General features: G+C 47.9%; 1 protein-coding gene across 6 annotated transcripts in view; it reads left to right on the forward strand.

Moving 5' to 3' along the window:
* The window catches only part of fgfr3 (fibroblast growth factor receptor 3), a 212,913-nt gene that overhangs the window by 141,903 nt on the left and 51,322 nt on the right, over window positions 1-19,688 (forward strand). For 3 of the 6 annotated variants that reach the window (XM_070866913.1, XM_070866912.1, XM_070866914.1), the window contains exons 6-8: window positions 2,417-2,540; window positions 10,774-10,964; window positions 17,624-17,774. In XM_070866913.1, the coding sequence (XP_070723014.1) occupies window positions 2,417-2,540; window positions 10,774-10,964; window positions 17,624-17,774 (466 nt within the window). Of the gene's footprint in view, window positions 1-2,416; window positions 2,541-10,773; window positions 10,965-17,623; window positions 17,775-18,570; window positions 18,716-19,688 lie in introns of all 6 variants that reach the window. The other 3 variants (XM_070866915.1, XM_070866916.1, XM_070866917.1) reach the window with 2 other exon arrangements.

Here is a 19,688-nt window from a genome sequence, read left to right on the forward strand (position 1 = left end):
CTGCTTTTTTTCTCCGTTCTCGTTCTAAACAGCAGCTCAGAGACGTCAACTTTATTCTCTCGCTGTTATCTTCTAAAACCACTGGCTGATGTCTGCAGTGCACTTCTCTGGGCTTTGATCGCTCACCGATTTTTTTCTTCACCCAAGCGGCCATTATTCATGTGCGAAGCTCGATGTTTAGTGCCACCGGGCTATTCGAACACATGGGGCATCACAGCCGAGCCTAGTCCTGTCCACGCCCACCGTCGTCCCCCGTGTGCACTGTCCCAGTGGAGTCACTGGATCGTGATCGGGAGTGAGGTTCAGTGACTGTTAACGAACATACAGCGATACAAGAGAGAGTAAAAGCGACCCCGATCACCAATAGTGTTTACTGTGCATGGATGGAGAGTATTGCCACATCACACCAACAGAAATACTTGTCAATGTGAGGGAGAGCTGGTATTGCTGGCGAATGAACACTTTCAATTTCAGGTGCCCACTCTCAGCATCAAACACGCTAGATGAGGAAAGATGGGCGGAGGCTCGAGTGGCGTATAAACGCCGGTGTGGACTGGATGGGCCAAATGGCCTGTTTCTGTGCTGTATATCCTATGTAACAACCCCAGGCCCAATGTAGCTCAGACAGATGCAGAGTGAGGCTGCCTCTACTCTTGCCCCACAATGTCTTTCAATGTCCACCACCACTCGAGTGCACTTCCTAACATTCCAGTGTAACATGTGTTTCTCCCCCCCGCCCCCCCCCTCATTTCCCATACCCTCCCTCGTTCGGTCTATCAGAGTGACGTTGCTGATTGGTGCTGATTTAGGGGCAGTTTTGTGCTCCCGAACTCATTTCATTCCACATGCAACCCTTAGAGACAACAAAGTAGCCTTTCAATGAATTGATCCGGGCAGGGTCTGTCCAACCCTGTGCTGGATTCGCCAATGAAATAAATACCTTGAGCAAAACAATTACGTAGATTGTAAGCGCACGGAAATGGTTTGTTAATTTTGCCAGGAAAAAGCAAACCTTTTTAACAAAAAAGGAAAATGATTCTTGCAGCAGATATGTGAGACTTGACATCTTTATGGTGTTCAGCTGGCTCAGGGAATGGGACTGAACTCCCATGGCCATTCCTCTGTCTTCCTCATGCAGTCAGCGTAAATGGCAAGGACCCTTTGAGGGAGCTAAAATGGCTGCCAGCCAACACTCACTCCTGGGACCGTGTCCTCAGAAGCATTCTGCTGGAACTGTGGGCTGTTAATGGCCTTCTTGAGACCAGTCTTACACTGATGGAGTGCAGTACTCCCTCAGTCAGTGACTCTCTTTAATGTATTTGACCCGGCCACATGAACTGCTGTCAGGCCTCCAGTTAACGTTGAAGGCATAGAGATGGATACCCTCCCCTTTGTCGCGATGGGAATGGTGGGGCTTCCGGCTTTGCGTAGGAGTGACAGCAGGAAAAAAAATAACCGAGGAGAGTGGCTGGCAGCAGTCACGGAACTCCAGTTGTGCACTGATCCCCTGAACCTATATAACATAGCATGGGTTTTCAATTTTAAAAATTTCCACAAGCAAGGAGTTTCAAATGAGTTCTTTGGCTGGGGAGTAAAGCAGCGGATCGGAGATGTGTTGATCTCGAACAGCACTTTGTTTTCCCCGTCTGAAATTTCACAGCCAAACATGTTCTGAAACATATTAAACATGTTTAGCTGACACGCCTGTTATTTCTTGCAAAGCTTTTAAGGCGTCGGCGGGATCTGTTGTCCAAGCAGTAGAAACATCGGCAGCTTTTTGTGTCATCAAAGCCTCCAATTCTCCCAGAAACTGGTTATATAGAGCCATAACCCATAGTGTGCACTGAAGCATAAAGACTTGAAACACACCTGGAAGCTTTTCCCTGAAGGCAGTGCCCATTGTCAGCCCTCTTGTACCTCACCAAGTGCTACTCCTGAGCCGCGACAGTGGGCCTCATCAAGCTATGAAGGAGAGATCACAGCCTGGTCCTCATCGACATCACACAGGCAGCAGTCCCAACCAGGGACAGGTCACTGGACAGTGATCGGCCATGGGAACCCAGGCTGCTTATCATTTGCTGAGAGAAGCTGTTCTCTGCGCTGACCAGGGATCAAGGCCGGGCGCCTCCTGCTCAGTTCAGCTCTGTGTTGCACACGCTGGCTTACACATTCACTGACTGAACCGGGAGGGTGTTTGAGCTTTGCAAGTAGAAGCTGCACAACACATCGCCCAAATGTACTACCGCGCTGATCCGCAGTTAGCTGATGAACTAGTAGGTGATCTGGCCAAGGAGCTTGTTCTGTTTCTTCCACTTACTGAAAAGGGGTCTTCGACTCACCAATTCAGAAACCAAATGGGTATTCAGAGCTCCTGCAGAAACCCGGTGACCATCTTTTATCCGATGTCTTTCTCTAGTTGCGGCACCAGCAGTGGAGTTTGGTGATGGAGAGTGTGGTTCCCTCGGACCGGGGCAATTACACTTGTGTGGTGGCGAACAAGTATGGCAGCATTACCCACACCTACCAGCTGGACGTACTCGGTAAGGCAACTCCCTTCAGTTTTATCGGGCTGCTAACAAATATGGGTGAAAGTCACAATGTGCGGCATTGGTAATGAGCGTGCTGAAGTCAGGGGTTCAAGCTCCAGTCCAGGACTTGAGCACATTGTCTCGGTTGACTCTCCCCATCAGAACTGAGGGGGAGCTATATTGTCAGAAGTGCCAGCTCTTGGTTTGAGATGTTAAGCTTGAGGTCCCGTCTGCCTGTTCATAGAAAATAGGGGCAGGAGTAGGCCATTCGGCCCTTCAAGCCTGCACCACCATTCAATGAGTTCATGGCTGAACATGCAACTTCAGTACCCCATTCCTGCTTTCTCGCCATACCCCATGATCCCCCTAGTAGTAAGGACTATAGAAGTAATAAGGACTATCGATGACACTATCAAAAGTAGAGCAAGGAGTTCGTCCAGCCACGCATCACCACCACCCCAAAAACTGATTCGCTGGTCATTCATTCCGTTGCAGTTTATGGGATCCTGCTATGCACACATTAGCTGCGACATTTGCCTATTTAACAGTGTCTGCAGTTCAAAAGTAATCCATTGATTGTAAAGTGCGTTGGGTTATCCTGAGGATGTGACCAACAACAATTTGTATTTATATAGCACTTTAATGTAGTTAAAATGTCCCACAGCGCTTCACAGGCGTATTATCCAATAAAAATTTGACACCGAGCCGCATAAGTAGAAATTAACGCAGCTGACCAAAAGCTTGGTCAAAGAGGTATGTTTTAAGGAATGTCTTGAAGGAGAAAAGAGAGGTAGAGAGGCGGGGAGGTTTAGGCAGGTAGTTCCAGAGCTTGGGGCCCAGGCAACAGAAGACACAGCCACCAATGGTTGAGCGATTATAATCGGGGATGCTCAGGCGGGCAGAATTAGAGGCGAGAAGTGTTATATCAATGCAAGGTTCCTTGTTTGCTCAGTCATTGTTTCTTGAACCATTGATTCCCTCACTGGGCTGTGGTTTCAGTTGCCCTGGACATCTTGCTGTGCCTCACCAAGGTGGCTATTAGTCATGGGTGAAACTCAACGGTGACCTTGCTTAAGAGGACATCAGAGCCAAGCCCGATCCTCTCTTCATCTGATCTACACTCTGGATTTTTCAGTAGGGGTCAGTGTATAGCGATCAGGATAACGGAACCTTGACTGATTGTCAACTCCCTAACCCTTTTGCAACACCTCTACCATGCCCTCAGCTGAGATCCAATTAGCTGAATGCTGACTAAGAATAGGAGTTAGGATCTCCTGGGTCCTGACTGGTATGGGCAGATACTTGATGGTGCAGAGGGTGGCGTACCAATGGGGTTGTACCTGAAGTTCACCAGACGTTACATTTTTGATCTGAGAGAGACCTTCTGGAGGAAGCAGCCTGCTGCTCAAGAGGGAAGGAGTTAATTTTGACTTTGGGTAATACAGGTTGAACCTCCCTTATCCAGAACTCCCTTATCCAGAACCACCCCTCGTCCAGAACCATTACCGGCCACCGGGTGGCGCATGCGCAGAACTCCGACATGAATAAATTGAACAAATTGAAGTCCTTCCTCGCTGCTGACTCCTGCCATCGCTGGCCTGACCCCGTGATCCACCCCCCCCCCCCCCGCCCCCCCCCATGATCTCTCTGCCGCACTCCCAGCCTCAAGCCAGCCAGCCCCAATATCCCCTTGCTCAGTACCTGTACCATCCAATTTATCGTGACCACCCCTCGTCTGGAAAAATCCCTTATTCAGAACAGGCCAGGTCGTGAGGGCTTCGGATAAGGGAGGTTTAACCTGTATTGATTCAGCCGCCCGTTATACATCTCTCCTGATTTCTATTTCATAGAAAGAAAGACTTGCATTTATATAGCACCTTTCACGGCCACCGGCCGTCTCAAAGCGCTTCACAGTCAATGACGTACTTTTAGAGTACAGTCACTGTTGTAGTGTGGGAAACGCGGCAGCCAACTTGCGCACAGCAAGCTCCCAGAAACAGCAATGTGATAATGACCAGATAATCTGTTTTTGTTATGTTGATTGAGGGATAAATATTGACCAGGACACCGGGGAGAACTCCCCTGCTCTTCTTCGAAATAGTGCCACGGGATCTTTTGCATTCATTTCAGGGAGCAGACGGGGCCTCGGTTTAACGCCTCATCTATAAGGCGGCACTTCTGACAGTGCAGCACTCCCTCAGCACTGCACTGGAGTGTCAGCCTGGATTTAATAGGAAGAGAGGTGGCATAATCAGTGTTGCCCATTTTACACTATTGGCTAAGGTCAAAATTGCCCCCAAGGAGTGGAATCTGAAGCCCAAGTCGACTTTATGCCCTTTCTGGAGGCCGGTAACCAAGTGGTACTGGCAGAGGTCTGGAAACTGGGCAGGTAAAACAAGCTCCTGGCAAAAGCAGCAGAAACAGATTCAATTAAATCCTTTAAAAAGGGTCTGAAGAAATAACGAGGTGAGAACAATGTTCGAGGTTCTAGGAATAGGAAAGTACGGAGAAGATCGAGTACTGTACGAGGAGAATGGGGAGGGCTGTTATTGTGGGCCAGTGGGATTGTATGACGGAGATGGATGAATATCCTGGAGTTTAGCTTGATTACCTTTGGGGATCTGGGAGTATTTATGCAGAATTGCCCTGCGGGACATTAAATGGATGGAATGAGACCATAACAGAGAGACAATATATGGTCTGTGGAAGGAGTGGGCCTTTTCTCACCCTCTGCACTGGAGGGGCACTTATAGAATGGAACGGAAGATGAAAGTAGGAGTTTTAAATTATAGTGATTTATTGTTATTGTAAAAATCACAATAATTACTTTTGTCTGTAATAACAATAATTTGTAGTACATTAAGGGTAATTGCAAAAATCCAATTGCCCAAACCTTTAGGGAGTGGGTAATAAATTGCAAGGAGCCTATGGGCCATTTCCTCTTATCTTGTTGTATCGATTAGGGATTCAAATGAGATCACCTTCAGTCAGATGTCATTGTGCATTCCAATAAGCCCAGTAAGTCAATGTTAACCAGTTTTACTGCATGGAAAATAATAAGCCTAGAAAGAGGTTTGAGGGGTTGAAAGGAGCATTAGATAGCTCTCATTTAAAGCTGAATTATTGAGTTTTCTCAACCTTGTATCGGCTTTTGTTGAAATCTATTCAAAAGTGAGGATTTGCTGTTGTCTGGGTGACAGTACATCAGTAATCCTCGGTCATCAAGTATTGTGGGAAGTATCAACGCTGGCGGTGAATTGATACCCTTACCCACTACTTTTACAATAACAGTCGTCAGAAAGAAAGAAAAACTTGCATTTATATAGCGCCTTTCAAGAACACAGGACATCCCAAAGCACTTTACAGCCAATGAAGTACTTTTGAAGTGTAGTCACTGTTGTAATGTAGGAAACGCCGCAGCTAGTTTGCGCACAGCAAGCTCCCACAAACAGTAATGTGATAATGACCAGAAAATCTATTTTAGTGATGTTACTCGAAGGATAATTATCGGCCAGGATACCGGTGAGAACTCCCCTGCTCTACTTCGAAATAGTGCCATGGGATTTTTTTTAACGTCCACCTGAGAGAGCAGATGGGACCTCAGTTTAAAGCCTCATCTGAAAGACGGCACCTCCGACAGTGCAGCACTCGCTCAGCACTGCAGTGGAGTGTCAGCCTAGATCTTGTGCTCAGGTCTCGGGAGTGGGACTTGAAGTGACTCAGAAGTGAGAGTGCCACCCACTGAGCCACAGGCTGACGAGAGATTGTTATAAGTAAGGTCTTCAGCCGTCTCAATGGCTCAGATATAAAAGTCTCTCTCCCTCCGCCGTACTCAAATGCTTGGCTTGTGCCAAGTTAGCTGACGTCAACCAGGGGCTCAGGTCTGCATTAGTGAATGGAAAACTATCCAGGGCTCTTGCTCCTGATTGCTACACAGCGACCCCTGTAGATAGAATGATAGAATGCACGTGGCCGTTTGCTGAGAGTGGCTGGGATCGGGTTCGGGTGAGATGGTAGGATAGTCCTGCAAGGACTCGAATCCCGGGTGTTCTGATCGGTGGCATAAATAAATGGGTTAGACAGTGGCTTTAAATAACGGCAATTGGAAAATCCAGGCTTCAGTGTTGAGGCTCTCACCTGGGGTGGGGGGGGCGGGGGAGCATGCTGGAGGGTGGCGACAGACACCTGTGGAATCATACTCCAGGGGAAACGATTTTAGGAGAGGAGAGAAAAGTAGAGGAAGGGGAACCTAACTTTAACATGCATTGTCTTCATAATCTCTGACCACCATTAGTGTTGACAATAGTGAGAGATTACGCTCAGTACTCACTGTGTATGCCTAGGGCTAAAGCCACACAGTCCTTTCGCCAAATGAGCCATCATGGGGAGCCTTTTTCCCCACCGTGCTTACAAAGCCTCCCATTAGTGTTGGGGAGATGGGAAGAGAATGTATGACCCATGATGCTCCTCCATCACACCTATATCAACGGTCTCTATAGTGTGTGTGTGTGTGTGTGTGTGTGTGTTCATTTCATACAAACACATCAAACTCTGTCTTTAAAAAGAAACAGCCAGACTTCATTGTAAAAATATTACTGCATCGTTTAAGGTCATACTAACTCGTACTTACACCAGGAGCTGGGCCCAGTCCCAAAACACTACAACTCCCTAATCTATCATTCCTGTCGTAACTTGATTAAAGACTACAGTTACTCTGCTAACAGTGAGGGGAAGAAGGCTGTGTTGTTGGACACGGCAAAAGCTGATTTGAAACAAACGTATTAAAAAGGGAGTTAACACTTCAAATTAACTGTCACAGTCAGTGAGTTACAATGGGATGAGATATAATTAAATTTTTTATTCAAAGTCATCTTTATTGATGATAGAACACATTCCCACCCAAGTGCTTACAGCAAATGACTTGTATTTAAAGGGATGGGCTTCCCCAGTTTACCTGCTACATTATTTCATGCCAGTTGTAGACTTGGCTGGTTGGGTCTTGCCTGTATCGATCGGCACGCCAGCTGTGCAGATGTCGCACTGCGGGCTCAAATTGGCGTTTTATTCCGTTTAGAGCTGTGGTTCAGGACCAGGTTCTCACCGCAAGAAGGTGATGCACGAGCCACTTATAATGTGCAACCACATTGTCCGCATGCCTGACACGAGACTCCCAAAGCAAGCGCTGTACTCGGAACTCCTACACGGCAAGCGATCACCCAGGTGGACAGAGGAAACGTTTCAAGGACACCCTCAAAGCCTCCCTTGATAAAGTGCAACATCCCCACCGACACCTGGGAGTCCCTGGCCAAAGACCGCCCTAAGTGGAGGAAGAACATCCGGGAGGGCGCTGAGCACCTCGAGTCTCGTCGCCGGGAGCATGCAGAGATCAAGCGCAGGCAGCGGAAGGAGCGTGCAGCAAACTAGTCCCACCCTCCCTTTCCTCCAGCGACTGTCTGTCCCACCTGTGACAGAGACTGTAATTCCCGTATTGGACTGTTCAGTCACCTGAGAACTCACTTTGAGGAGGATGCTATGAGGCTGCAGAGTGACTTGGATAGGTTAGGTGAGTGGGCAAATGCATGGCAGATGAAGTACAATGTGGATAAATGTGAGGTTATCCACTTTGGTGGTAAAAACAGAGAGACAGACTATTATCTGAATGGTGACAGATTAGGAAAAGGGGAGGTGCAACAAGACCTGGGTGTCATGGTACATCAGTCATTGAAGGTTGGCATGCAGGTACAGCAGGTGGTTAAGAAAGCAAGTGGCATGTTGGCCTTCATAGTTAGGGGATTTGAGTACAGGGGCAGGGAGGTATTGCTACAGTTGTACAGGGCCTTGGTAAGGCCACACCTGGAGTATTGTGTACAGTTTTGGTCTCCTAACTTGAGGAAGGACATTCTTGCTATTGAGGGAGTGCAGCAAAGGTTCACCAGACTGATTCCCGGGATGGCGGGACTGACATATCAAGAAAGACTGGATCAACTGGGCTTGTATTCACTGAAGTTCAGAAGAATGAGAGGGGATCTCATAGAAACGTTTAAAATTCTGACGGGTTTAGACAGGTTAGATGCAGGAAGAATGTTCCCAATGTTGGGGAAGTCCAGAACCAGGGGTCACAGTCTAAGGATAAGGGGTAAGCCATTTAGGACTGAGATGAGGAGAAACTTCTTCACCCAGAAAGTTGTTGAGGCCAATTCACTAAATATATTCAAAAAGGAGTTAGATATAGTCCTTACTACTAGGGGGATCAAGGGGTATGGCGAGAAAGCAGGAATGGGGTACTGAGGTTGCATGTTCAGCCATGAACTCATTGAATGGCGGTGCAGGCTCGAAGGGCCGAATGGCCTACTCCTGCACCTATTTTCTATGTTTCTATGTTTCTATGAGAGTGGAAGCAAGTCTTCCTCGATTTCGAGGGACTGCCTATGATGATGATGATGATGCAACCACAGTCACACTGCATTTCTACCACTTGAGCACATAAATCTAGGCTGCCACTCCAGTGCAGCACTGAGGGAGTGCTGCACTGTCGGAGGTGCTGTCTTTCAGATGAGATGTTAAACCAATGTCTGCTCTCTCAGCTGAACGTAAAAGATCCCGTGGCACTATTTTGAAGAGCAGGGGAGATATCCCCGGTGTCCTGGCCAATATATATCCCTCAATCAACATCACAAAAACAGATGATCTGGTCATTATCACACGGATGTTTGAGGGAGCTTGCTGTGCGCAAACTGGCTGCTGCGTTTCCCACATTACAACAGTGACTACACTCCTAAAAGTATTTCATTGGCTGTAAAGCACTTTGAGACGTCCGGTGGTCGTAAAAGGCGCTATATAAATGCAAGTCTTTTAAGTGGCAGCAGGTAGAAGAAAATTGTACTGTCACGGCCATCTTAGGGACAAGCAACAATAATTTGCATGTATATTGCACACCTCATGGAACATTTTTGAGCAGTTTAGCAAGAAGGATAGGATGACAACAAGAAGAGGACAGGAAGGGGCCAAGGGCACAGTCGGAGAGATTTGAAGGAGGTTTTTGAAGTAAGGGAGAAAGCTACCAAGTACAAGTGGTTTGGGGGGTTGGATCCTGGTAAAATGGACAATGCCAGCGGAGAGATTGGCATGCGTGCAAATTAAAACCGAACAGAATTGAAGTTGAGAAGGATGAATCATACACCACCGGATCACTTGTCGAACCTAGTGTTGTAATGGCTGGTGTCAATTGGATCAAGGAGTCTGGAGTTTAGTGGAACGGGAAGAGTTTTCACGAGAATTTAATTCTCTTGGAGTTTATCTGCAGTTGGCTGTCTTTCTCAAGATCACGTGGATTGGGTAGAGTTCATAGTACAGCAATATGGCCTGTGAAGGGAATGAGTCAGATGCACCAATTGGCCTTTCTAGATCCATGCCTTTGTATACTCATGATAAAGCTGCCTATAGTGTTCCCAGTCAACGGTGAGAGAAGGTCATTCATTCACCTCATCCCTCCAGTACTCTACTCTCTCAGCCTGGCATCCAACACCATTTCCCTTGACTCTACTACCTTATCAAGCAGCTTAGTCCAAATATTGATAAAACACTAGTTAGGCCACAGCGAGAGTACTGCGTGCAATTCTGGTCATTACATTACAGGAAAGATGTGATTGCACGAGAGAAAGTACAGAGGAGATTTACGAGGATGTTACCTGGACTGGAGAAATTTAGCTATGAGGAAAGATTGGATAGGCTGGGGTTGTTTTCCTTGAAACCGAGGAGGCTGAGTGAAGATCTAATTGAGGTGTATAAAATTATGAGGGGTCTAGATAGAGTGGATAGGAAGGAGCTGTTTCCCTTAGCAGAGGGGTCAACAACCAGAGGGACTTAGAATTAAAGTAATTGAGAGGAGGTTTAGAGGGGATTTGAGGGGAAATGTTTTCACCCAGAGGGTGGTGGGGGTCTGGAACTCACTGCCTGAAAGGGTGGTAGAGACAGAAACCCTCACCACATTTAAAAAGTATTTCAATGTGCCATAACCTGCAGGGCTATGGACCTAGAGCTGGGAAGTGGGATTAGGCTGAATAGCACTTGGTCGGCCGGTGAGGACACAATGGGCCAGAATGGCCTCCTTCCGCGCTGCAAACTTCTACGATTCAATGAAAATCTTGTACCCGACAGAATGACTAATAATAATTTAATTATTTATTCCAAAATAATGTTGCAGACGTTACCTTGTTTTAATCTGACGTGTCTCCTTCATTCATAGAGCGGTCTCCCCATCGGCCCATCCTCCAGGCCGGGCTGCCTGCAAACCAATCGGTGGTTGTGGGCAGTGATGTAGAATTCCACTGCAAGGTCTTCAGCGATGCACAGCCACACATCCAGTGGCTGAAGCATGTGGAAGTGAACGGCAGCAAATTGGGGCCAGACGGCGCTCCGTACGTCATGGTGCTGAAAGTAAGTAGAAGGATTGTTGAGTAGCCCCGCAGTTCGACGCGTCGGTCAAGAATACCATCTGTGGTCTCAGTAGAATTCATACACGCAGCGAGAATGTAATTATTATCCGCAAATACTCAGGGACCAACGGCAACTTGCATATATACAGCGCCTTTAACATAGGGAAACGTCCCAAGGGGCTTCACAGGAGTATTATGAGATTTTAAAAATTGACACCGAGCCACATAAGTAGAAATTAGCGCAGGTGACCAAAAACTTGGTCTAAGAGGTATAAGAACATAAGAAATAGGAGCAGGATTTGGCCATTCGGCCCCTTGAGCCTGCTCCACCATTCAATAAGATCATGGCTGATCTGATCATGGACTCAGTTTCACTTCCCTGCCCGCTCCCCATAACCCTTTACTCCCTTATCGCTCAAAAATCTGTCTATCTCCACCTTAAATATATTCAATGACCCGGCCTCCACAGCTCTCTGGGGCAGAGAATTCCAGAGATTTAAACCCTCTAAGAGAAGAAATTCCTCCTCATCTCAGTTTTAAATGGGCGGTCCCCTTATTTTGAGACTATGTCCCCTAGTTTTAGTTTCCCCTATGAGTGGAAATATCCTCTCTGCATCCATCTTGTCGAGCCCCCTCATTATCTTATATGTTTCAATAAGATTACCTCTCATTCTTCTGAACTCCAATGTGTATAGGCCCAACCTACTTAACCTATCTTCATAAGTATGTTCTAAGGAGCGTTTTGAAGGAGGTTAGAGAGGCGGAGAGATTTAGGCAGGGAGTTCCAGAGCTTGGGACCGAGGCAACAGAAGGCATGGCCACCAATAGCGCCTTTAATGTAGAAAAACATCCCAAGGCGCTTTGCAGGAGTGTTAGTTGAAAAAATAGGATGCCAAGCCAAAGAAGGAGATATTAGGAGGAGTGACTAAAGTTAGGGTGAGGTCAAAGAGATAGGTTTTTATGGGGGTCTTAAAGGAGGAGAGAGAGGCAGAGAGGTTTAGAAAGTGTATTCCAGAGCTTAGGGCCGAGATGGCTGAAGGCACGTCCGCCAACGGTGGGGCGGAAGGAGTTGGAGATGCATGAGAGGCCACAGTTGGAGGAACGCAGAGATCTCGAAGGGTTGTAGGAAGGGAGGGAGCGGCGAGGACGTGGAGGGATTTGAACTCAAGGATGAGCATTTTAAATTCTCATCGGAGCGTTGGCAAACTTAAACTGACGGTTCCACTGATGGGTGAGTGAGTGAATGCACCGGCCAATGTTACACCGACCGAACCAAGCACACTGGGAGGCCTGGCCCACAGTCGCTATTCATTTCCCCAGCCTGGCTCTGGGATGCTGAGTCTAATTATAGCATCCCCACTTTCTACCTTTAGCTAACCCAACTCAGACGAGGAATTAAAGCCCAGACCATCCTTTTGTTGTGTGTGTGTGTGTGTGTGCACATGCGCCCACCCTCACACATGAAGAAAGGCCTTTCGGGCAAGATAGCAGAGAGTTCATCCTTTTGAAACTCGTGTTTGAAGAATCTTCAAGTGCAGCAACTCAGTACAGTCTTAGAACACCTTTAACCTTGAAATCAAATCGACTCGCGCATCAGAAGGAATCATGGAATGGATTCCCCCCCGCCAAAAACACCTGTAAAAATCCCTGAATCCAATCATAGAAATGCAGCTGGTTTAGTGGGAGACCATAAAGCAATGGCACCTGTGATCCTCAGCTCCACTAAAGTCAGCTATTGTCTCTGGCGTGGTGGCAGTGTCAGTGAGCCTGGTGGCACAGTGAGATGTTCACAACTGACTCCATCCCTCTCCCTGCCTTCTGTCTGAGGCTGAACCAGACTGTTCACAACCTTGGTGTCATATTTGACCCTGAAATAAGCTTCCGACTACATATCCGCAGCATAACTAAGACTGCCTATTTCCACCTCCGTAACATTGCCCGTCTCCGCCCTTGCCTCAGCTCATCCACTGCTGAAGCCCTCATCCATGTCTTTGTAATCTCTAGACTTGACTATTGCAACACACTCCTGGCTGGCCTCCCACATTCTACCCTACGTAAACTAGAGGTGATCCAAAACTCGACTGCCCGTGTCCTAACTCGCACAAAGTCCCACTCACCCATCAGCCCTGTGCTCACTGACCTACATTGGCTTCCAGTTAAGCAAAGCTTCAAATTCAAAATTCTCATCCTTATTTTCAAATCCCTCCCTGGCCTCGCCTCTCCCTATCTCTATAATCTCCTCCAGCCTCACAACGACCCCACCCCCCCCCCTTCCCGGCCCCCCCGAGATGTCTGTGCTCCTCTAATTCTGCCCTCTTGAGCATCCCTGATTATAATCGCTCAACCAGTGGTGGCCGTGCCTTCCATTGCCGGGGCCCTAAGCTCCAGAATTCCCTCCCTTAATCTCTCTACCTCTCTTTCCTCCTTCAAAATACCCTTTAAAACCTACCTCTTTCACCTGTCCTAATTTCTCTTTATGCGGCTCGGTGTCAAATTTTAATCTCACAATTTTCCTGTGATGCGCCTTGGGACGTTTCACTGTGTAAAAGGCGCTATATAAATACAAGTTGTTGTTGTTGTCCCTGGCGTGGTGGCACCGTGAGATGTTCACTGAATGCACTGCCTGACGTCCGACTGCACATTGTCATACAAATTCGATTTTTATTTTAAATTGCCGGGATTCCTGCCCAGTCCAACTTGAAGAGCTGTGTGTGCACCAAGGCTGACAGCGAGGCCGAAATGCTTATACCCTAAAACAAACCACAGGAAAGACTTTAAGCCTCTGTTTATCCACTGTTGTGTGAGCTGGTCGGCGAGACGCTTGTATCTGTGGACTCAGCACAGCCACTTTGAGCTGCCGTGTTGTGTAACCAAGTTCCCCTTAAATCTGGGATCAGGGAGGATAATAGGGAAAAGGGCATGAGGGTTGTGGTGGGGGGGGACATGAGCAGAATGTGTGTGGAATGTGCACAGTGGGCACGGAGGGGATTTTCAAATAGATCCAGGGCGCACAATGGTATCACGTGTACTTAACAGCCCTGCCAGGAATGAGGGACCACTGGCCTGGAACCAAACAGCTTTCTCTTTAAGAGAAGTCGAAAGGGATAAAAAAAAGACGCACTTCTTCTGTAAAAACAGGGCTGAAGTAGTGCTTCGGTATAGCTGGGCGTTCTGAGGCAGTAGTGCAGCCTTGGGGGCAGTAGACCCGACTCCACGTAACGTGGCGATTCACGAGGTGTCACACCACCTCCCCCCCCCCATCAAATCAGACAGCTTATTGTTCAGGAATCGGCCTAGTAACTATGTGTGCAAACAAGTCACAGCCTGATTAAAGGTGCAGCATCTTCCTGAAAAAGTGTGTGGCCAGCTTGTTTTTGGTTTATAGACGGCGCAATGATGTAAGATGCTTCCAGATGCACGGGGCGTCACCTGAGCTCGTAGATGTACGTGACACACATCGCTTCTCGCTCCCCGAGGGAGGAGGGTTAGGCCAAGCACCTTGCAGTGAAAGCAGTGTCCCATTAATCGAGCTTTGCCTCGTTTGTACAAGGTCTGAAGGCCAGTTTCAGCTGCTTACATCAGACATTATGTAATAATGTAATTCTGTGTTTATGTAACTTTATGTAATAGCATTGTGTAATACTGTATTAGCCGTGGCTCAGTGGATAGCTAGCTTGCCTCTGAGTCCCACTCCAGGGGCACAAAAATCTAGGCCGACACTTCAGTACAGTGCTGAGGGAGAGAGAGCTGCACTGTCAGAGGTGCACCTTTTGGATGAGTCGTTAAACCGAGGCCCCGTCTGCCCCTCTCAGGCGGATGTTAAAGATCCCATGGCACTATTCAAAGAAGAACAGGGGAGTTCTGACCAATATTTATCACTCAACCAATATCATTAAAATAGATTATCGGCTCATTATCACATTGCTGTTTATGGGAGCTTGCTGTGCGCGAATTGGCTGCCACATTTCCTGCATTACAACAGTGACTATTCTTTAAAAAGTACTTCATTGGTTGTAAAGTGCTTTGGGACATCTTGAGAGTGTGAAAGGCGCTATATAAATGCAAGTTCTTTTCTAAGTAAGGCAAATAATCTGGCCTCTAACGTGACACGTGGTAACAGTAAAAGTGACCATGAAGCTGTCGTAAAAGCCCAATTGGTTCACAGATGTGGGAAGCGAACCTGCCGCCCCTATATGGCCTATACGTGACTCCAGTCCCACACCAACGTGGTTGACACTTAACCGCCCTCCAAAGTGACCGAGCAAGCCACCACCTTCTCAGGGCAATGAGGAGCTGGGCAATAAGTGTCCGTCTTGTCAGGAACACCCACATCCCGGGACTGAATTTAAAAAAAATCCTGCGAGCTTTCACATTGCGGTTTGCTCTCTGACTGCTGAGACTTCACATCAAGCGCCAGAGAGGCAGTGAGAATGCTGAGTGGATCGGAGTGAAAACCAACTAGTGGTTGCAAACAATTGACTTTCCCTTGTAATCAGCTAAGTACCATTCTCTCCGGGGTCAGCAATCCGCAATCTAACTAATGGAGAGGGGGAGCGCAGCTAGGGCCGGGGGGGGAGATAGTGATGGGGGCGGGGCTGTGAGGGGAGGGGGGGGTGGAGGGGCCCTGGAAAGTGCAACACCTGCTCTTCTCCTGCCTGGAGGCCTTGCTGGAGGTTGTAACGGCTCATTTATAGAGTGTGGCAGATGGTGACAGAAACAGATTCCTGGGGCTCAAGTTAAAAACGCGGAGTGATTCCCCTCCCCCCCTCCCCCCCCCCACCCACCTCTCCCCAACCCCCGCAACACACTGCTGAACCTGAATAAGGGAAAGCATTTTTACAAATGTATGGGTTTAGAATCATGAGTTATTAAAGGAGCATGGCTGCACTGAGTCTATTAGATGTACAGTGTCAATCAGGTCTCTAATTACATCTCTGAGAAATAGTGTAATAGTCTTTTTTGTGCTCATTAAAATGTAATATTGTCTTCCCTTCCCTTCCCCTCCCCCCCCCAAAAAAGCACAGCCAAAGTTCACAAACCCATAGGATGAACTTTGAACTATACTAGCAGCAAACATCGTAGTTTCCCGCTGTAATGTATTTGCTTCATGGGTTCTTTGCTTAAGAATTCATAGCAACACATTGCTATTAAGAACTAGTTGGTTTATGAGCAAACGGTTTTAACAATCACACTCCACATTACCAGTTCATCCACCAGGCTCACAACCACCTGCCTCATCGTGGATCCCCCCCGAACCCAACTGGTTGGGGTTTTATTGAGTCTTGTGAACATCACGTGACTGGCTAAGCCACTCACAACTCAACAGCTCTACAACTCTTTTGGGGGAGACAAAATAAACATTAGATCGAGTGCCCCCCCAATCTGGGGGACACTCCAGACACTTTTAACTGCCCTCTTTTCTTTTTGTTTTTGTTTTGTTTTTTAAAAAAAAAATTTTCAACAGCTCTACAAGCCTGTGGGTCATCCTCACAGGTGCCTATATTACACTGGGAAACGGAACATTCTCCAAAATGAAATCCATGCAGGTGCGACAGTGCTCCTTTAAATACAGAATCTCACGGTGGGGGGGGGGGGGGGGCCAGCAGAGCCTGCTCTTTAACGGGACTCCGTTGCTCGTGGGTTCCGCTTGTATTAAAGGCTCTGCCATCAAATCTGCTCCCTTCAGTGGCGGTGGCTGGGCAGGGAAATAACGCCTGGGCTGAGGCCTGTGCACAGCCAGCTTGACCTGGATTGGGGGCCCTGAGGATCGAACCTCCAATTTGTGGAGTTCCGCAACGCAAGCTGAGGATCCGGATTTGTTCACTGGGTTTTTCTCACGGTGCAGGTCAGGGATTGTTTTCTTGTTTAATGGGCAGGTGGGATCATCCATTAGACTTAATGTTAGAAACCCACCCCCTCAACCCACACTCGCTCCCTTCAGCCCAGCTTGCTTCCACCACAGCTTGGATTGAGGCACTTTGGAAATCATTTGGATTCAGCCCGAGGTTTAAAGGAAGGACTATTTTGTGTCATCAAAAATGGGAGAATGTTTGGAGGGTTTTTTTTTCCTTCCGTAATCAAGGATTCACTAATGGTATCCCAGGAACAAGGCTTTTGAAATGTATTGATTTCTGAGAATGTGATTCGGTTAGAGGTTTGAGAATCAGAGATCCCCAAAATGATCGATCACATTAGGCCAGAATAGTCCAACAAAGCAGATGTCGATCCCAACGGTATTGTTACCACAAGACTTCACTGCAGTCCGTTTTAATATTTGATCACAGCAAGGAGGCATCTCCTGGCAGAATAGTTGTTAAAACAGGGTTTAAAGCTGGTTCCCTGAGCGGACCGAGGTCAGGGGTCACCATGGGTAGTCCCCATGCTGTGTTGGGCAAAAGGAATAATGAGGTTGGGGTTTTCGCCTCCTGGCACCTGAGAAAGGTTTGCTAGGAAGGCCACGTGCCCAACATCTCGGGCGCACGATGGTACAGTTCAACCAATGAGAACATTGCAGAGTTGTTTTTTATTAAGTACACTCCATCCCCGCCCCATCCAGAAGTCTCCAGTCGGAAATGTCTACTGCTACCAATGGGCTGCAGCCCTACCGTGTGGAGCTGGATCTGAACCAACTGATCTGTTCTGTGTGATCTATTCTTGCAGTCGTGGATAAGTAGTACCGCTGAAGCGGACGCTAAACTCATTCTTTACAATGTGACAGAACAGGATGAGGGCGAATATCTGTGCAGAGCCACCAATTTCGTTGGCACGGCTGAAAAGCTGCACTGGCTGTACGTCAACAAACCGAAACCAGGTAAAGGCACAACTCTGTCCCAGGCCCTCGAATCCCCGACGACGACCTTTAACCTCCAAATAACCCCCCCCCCTCCCCCCACCTCGATGTGGAGCAAGAAACTCCCTCGTGTGTTACTGAGCTCGACTGATGTAGGCTGCCTGCCAACCACAAGTAACCTTTCCTCTTTGCCTGCTATGCATTAAAAGAAAACACTCTGCTGCCCTTTGCTATGGAAAAAATTCCCACAATACAGGAGGATTGCATTCCATCCTTAACACATTTCCGAATTCCGCCCCTCCTCCTTTTCCTCTCACTTTTACTAACTTACAAGAGTACATTACATTAAATAAACCATTGGCTGCTCTTAAAATGTTACTCACTGCTGTTATATTTAAGTCCTCAACCTTTCCTTCCCCCTCTTTCCCTCCACCTAATTTTACAGCTTCTGTAAACATTACTCCTTCTTTAAACCTGACATGAAGCAATCCAGCATATTGTGGGTCAATTTTTTTTTTCCTCCCGAGTTCAAAGACTTTTTTTGTTTGTTGCTTTTGCATGCCTAATAATGGGACAGAGTGAGTGAGAGCCTGGTGAAGGGAACTCTTGACTAATGTGCAGGTTGTGGAGGTAGGAACGCCTTATCACGTCGCACCTTTCTGGAGCAGGATGGACTCTTCTACATGTGCTTGCACCTGCTTTCAGGTCTGTGGTGTGCAGGGACTTTAAACCGAGGTGCTACGGTCAAACCTTACCTTGTTGTCTCCTCTCTCTTCATTTTCTGCTATCCTGTTTGGTTTCTTTTTGTTTCTTGTAGACTGCTGGTATTAACACAACGGATAAGGAAATAGAAATTCTGTACTTGCGAAATGTTACTTTTGAGGATGCGGGGGAGTATACCTGTCTGGCTGGTAATTCTATTGGGTATTCGCATCACTCTGCATGGCTCTCCGTTCTGCCAGGTATTTCTGCTCTTTCAAATTCTCCCTTGTGATTATCGTGTGATGTTTCTTTTTTTTCAAAATGGGAAGATTGTGATGCACTTGGTTGTTCTGTTAATCGCACGGATTTTAAACAGGGAGTCTCACCATCAGTATCCATTTCTGTACATTCTTTGTTAAATACATCCCGATTGTGTCTCCTAAAGGTGCTGCTTCTCCCGCCACCCACCCACCCCGCCTCCCGCACCTCCAGATACGGGCACCCACAGATATCAGTACCCCCAGATACCAGTACCCCTAGATACCGGTACTCCCAGATACCGGTACTCCCAGATACGGGCACCCCCAGATACGGGCACCCACAGATGCCGGTACCCCCAGATACCAGTACCCCTAGATACCTGTACCCCCAGATACTGGTACCCCAGATACCGGTACCCCCAGATACCGGCACTCCCAGATACTGGTACCCCCAGATACCAATACCCCCAGATACCAGTACCCCCAGATACCGGTACTCCCAGATATCAGTACCCCCAGATACCGGCACCCCCAGATACCGGCACCCCCAGATACCGGCACCCCCAGATACCAGCACCCCTAGATACCAGTACTCCCAGATACCAGTACCCCCAGATATCAGTACCCCTAGATACCGGCACCCCCAGATACCGGCATCCCCAGATACCAGTTACCCCAGATACCGGTACCCCCAGATACCTGTACCCCCAGATACCGGTACCCCCAGATACCGGTACCCCAAGATAGGGGTTCCCCCAGATACCGCCACCTTCAGATATCGGCACCCCCAGATAGGGGTACCTCCAGATACCTGTACCCTCAGATATGGGCACCCCCAGATACCCATACCCCCAGATACCTGTACCTCCAGATACGGGCACCCCCAGATACCGGTACCCCCAGATACCGGCACCCCCAGATACCAGTACCCCCAGATACGGGCACTCGCAGATTCTAGCACCCCTAGATAAGG

This window comes from Pristiophorus japonicus, chromosome 2, assembly GCF_044704955.1.
Source record: "Pristiophorus japonicus isolate sPriJap1 chromosome 2, sPriJap1.hap1, whole genome shotgun sequence".
NCBI lineage: Eukaryota > Metazoa > Chordata > Chondrichthyes > Pristiophoridae > Pristiophorus > Pristiophorus japonicus.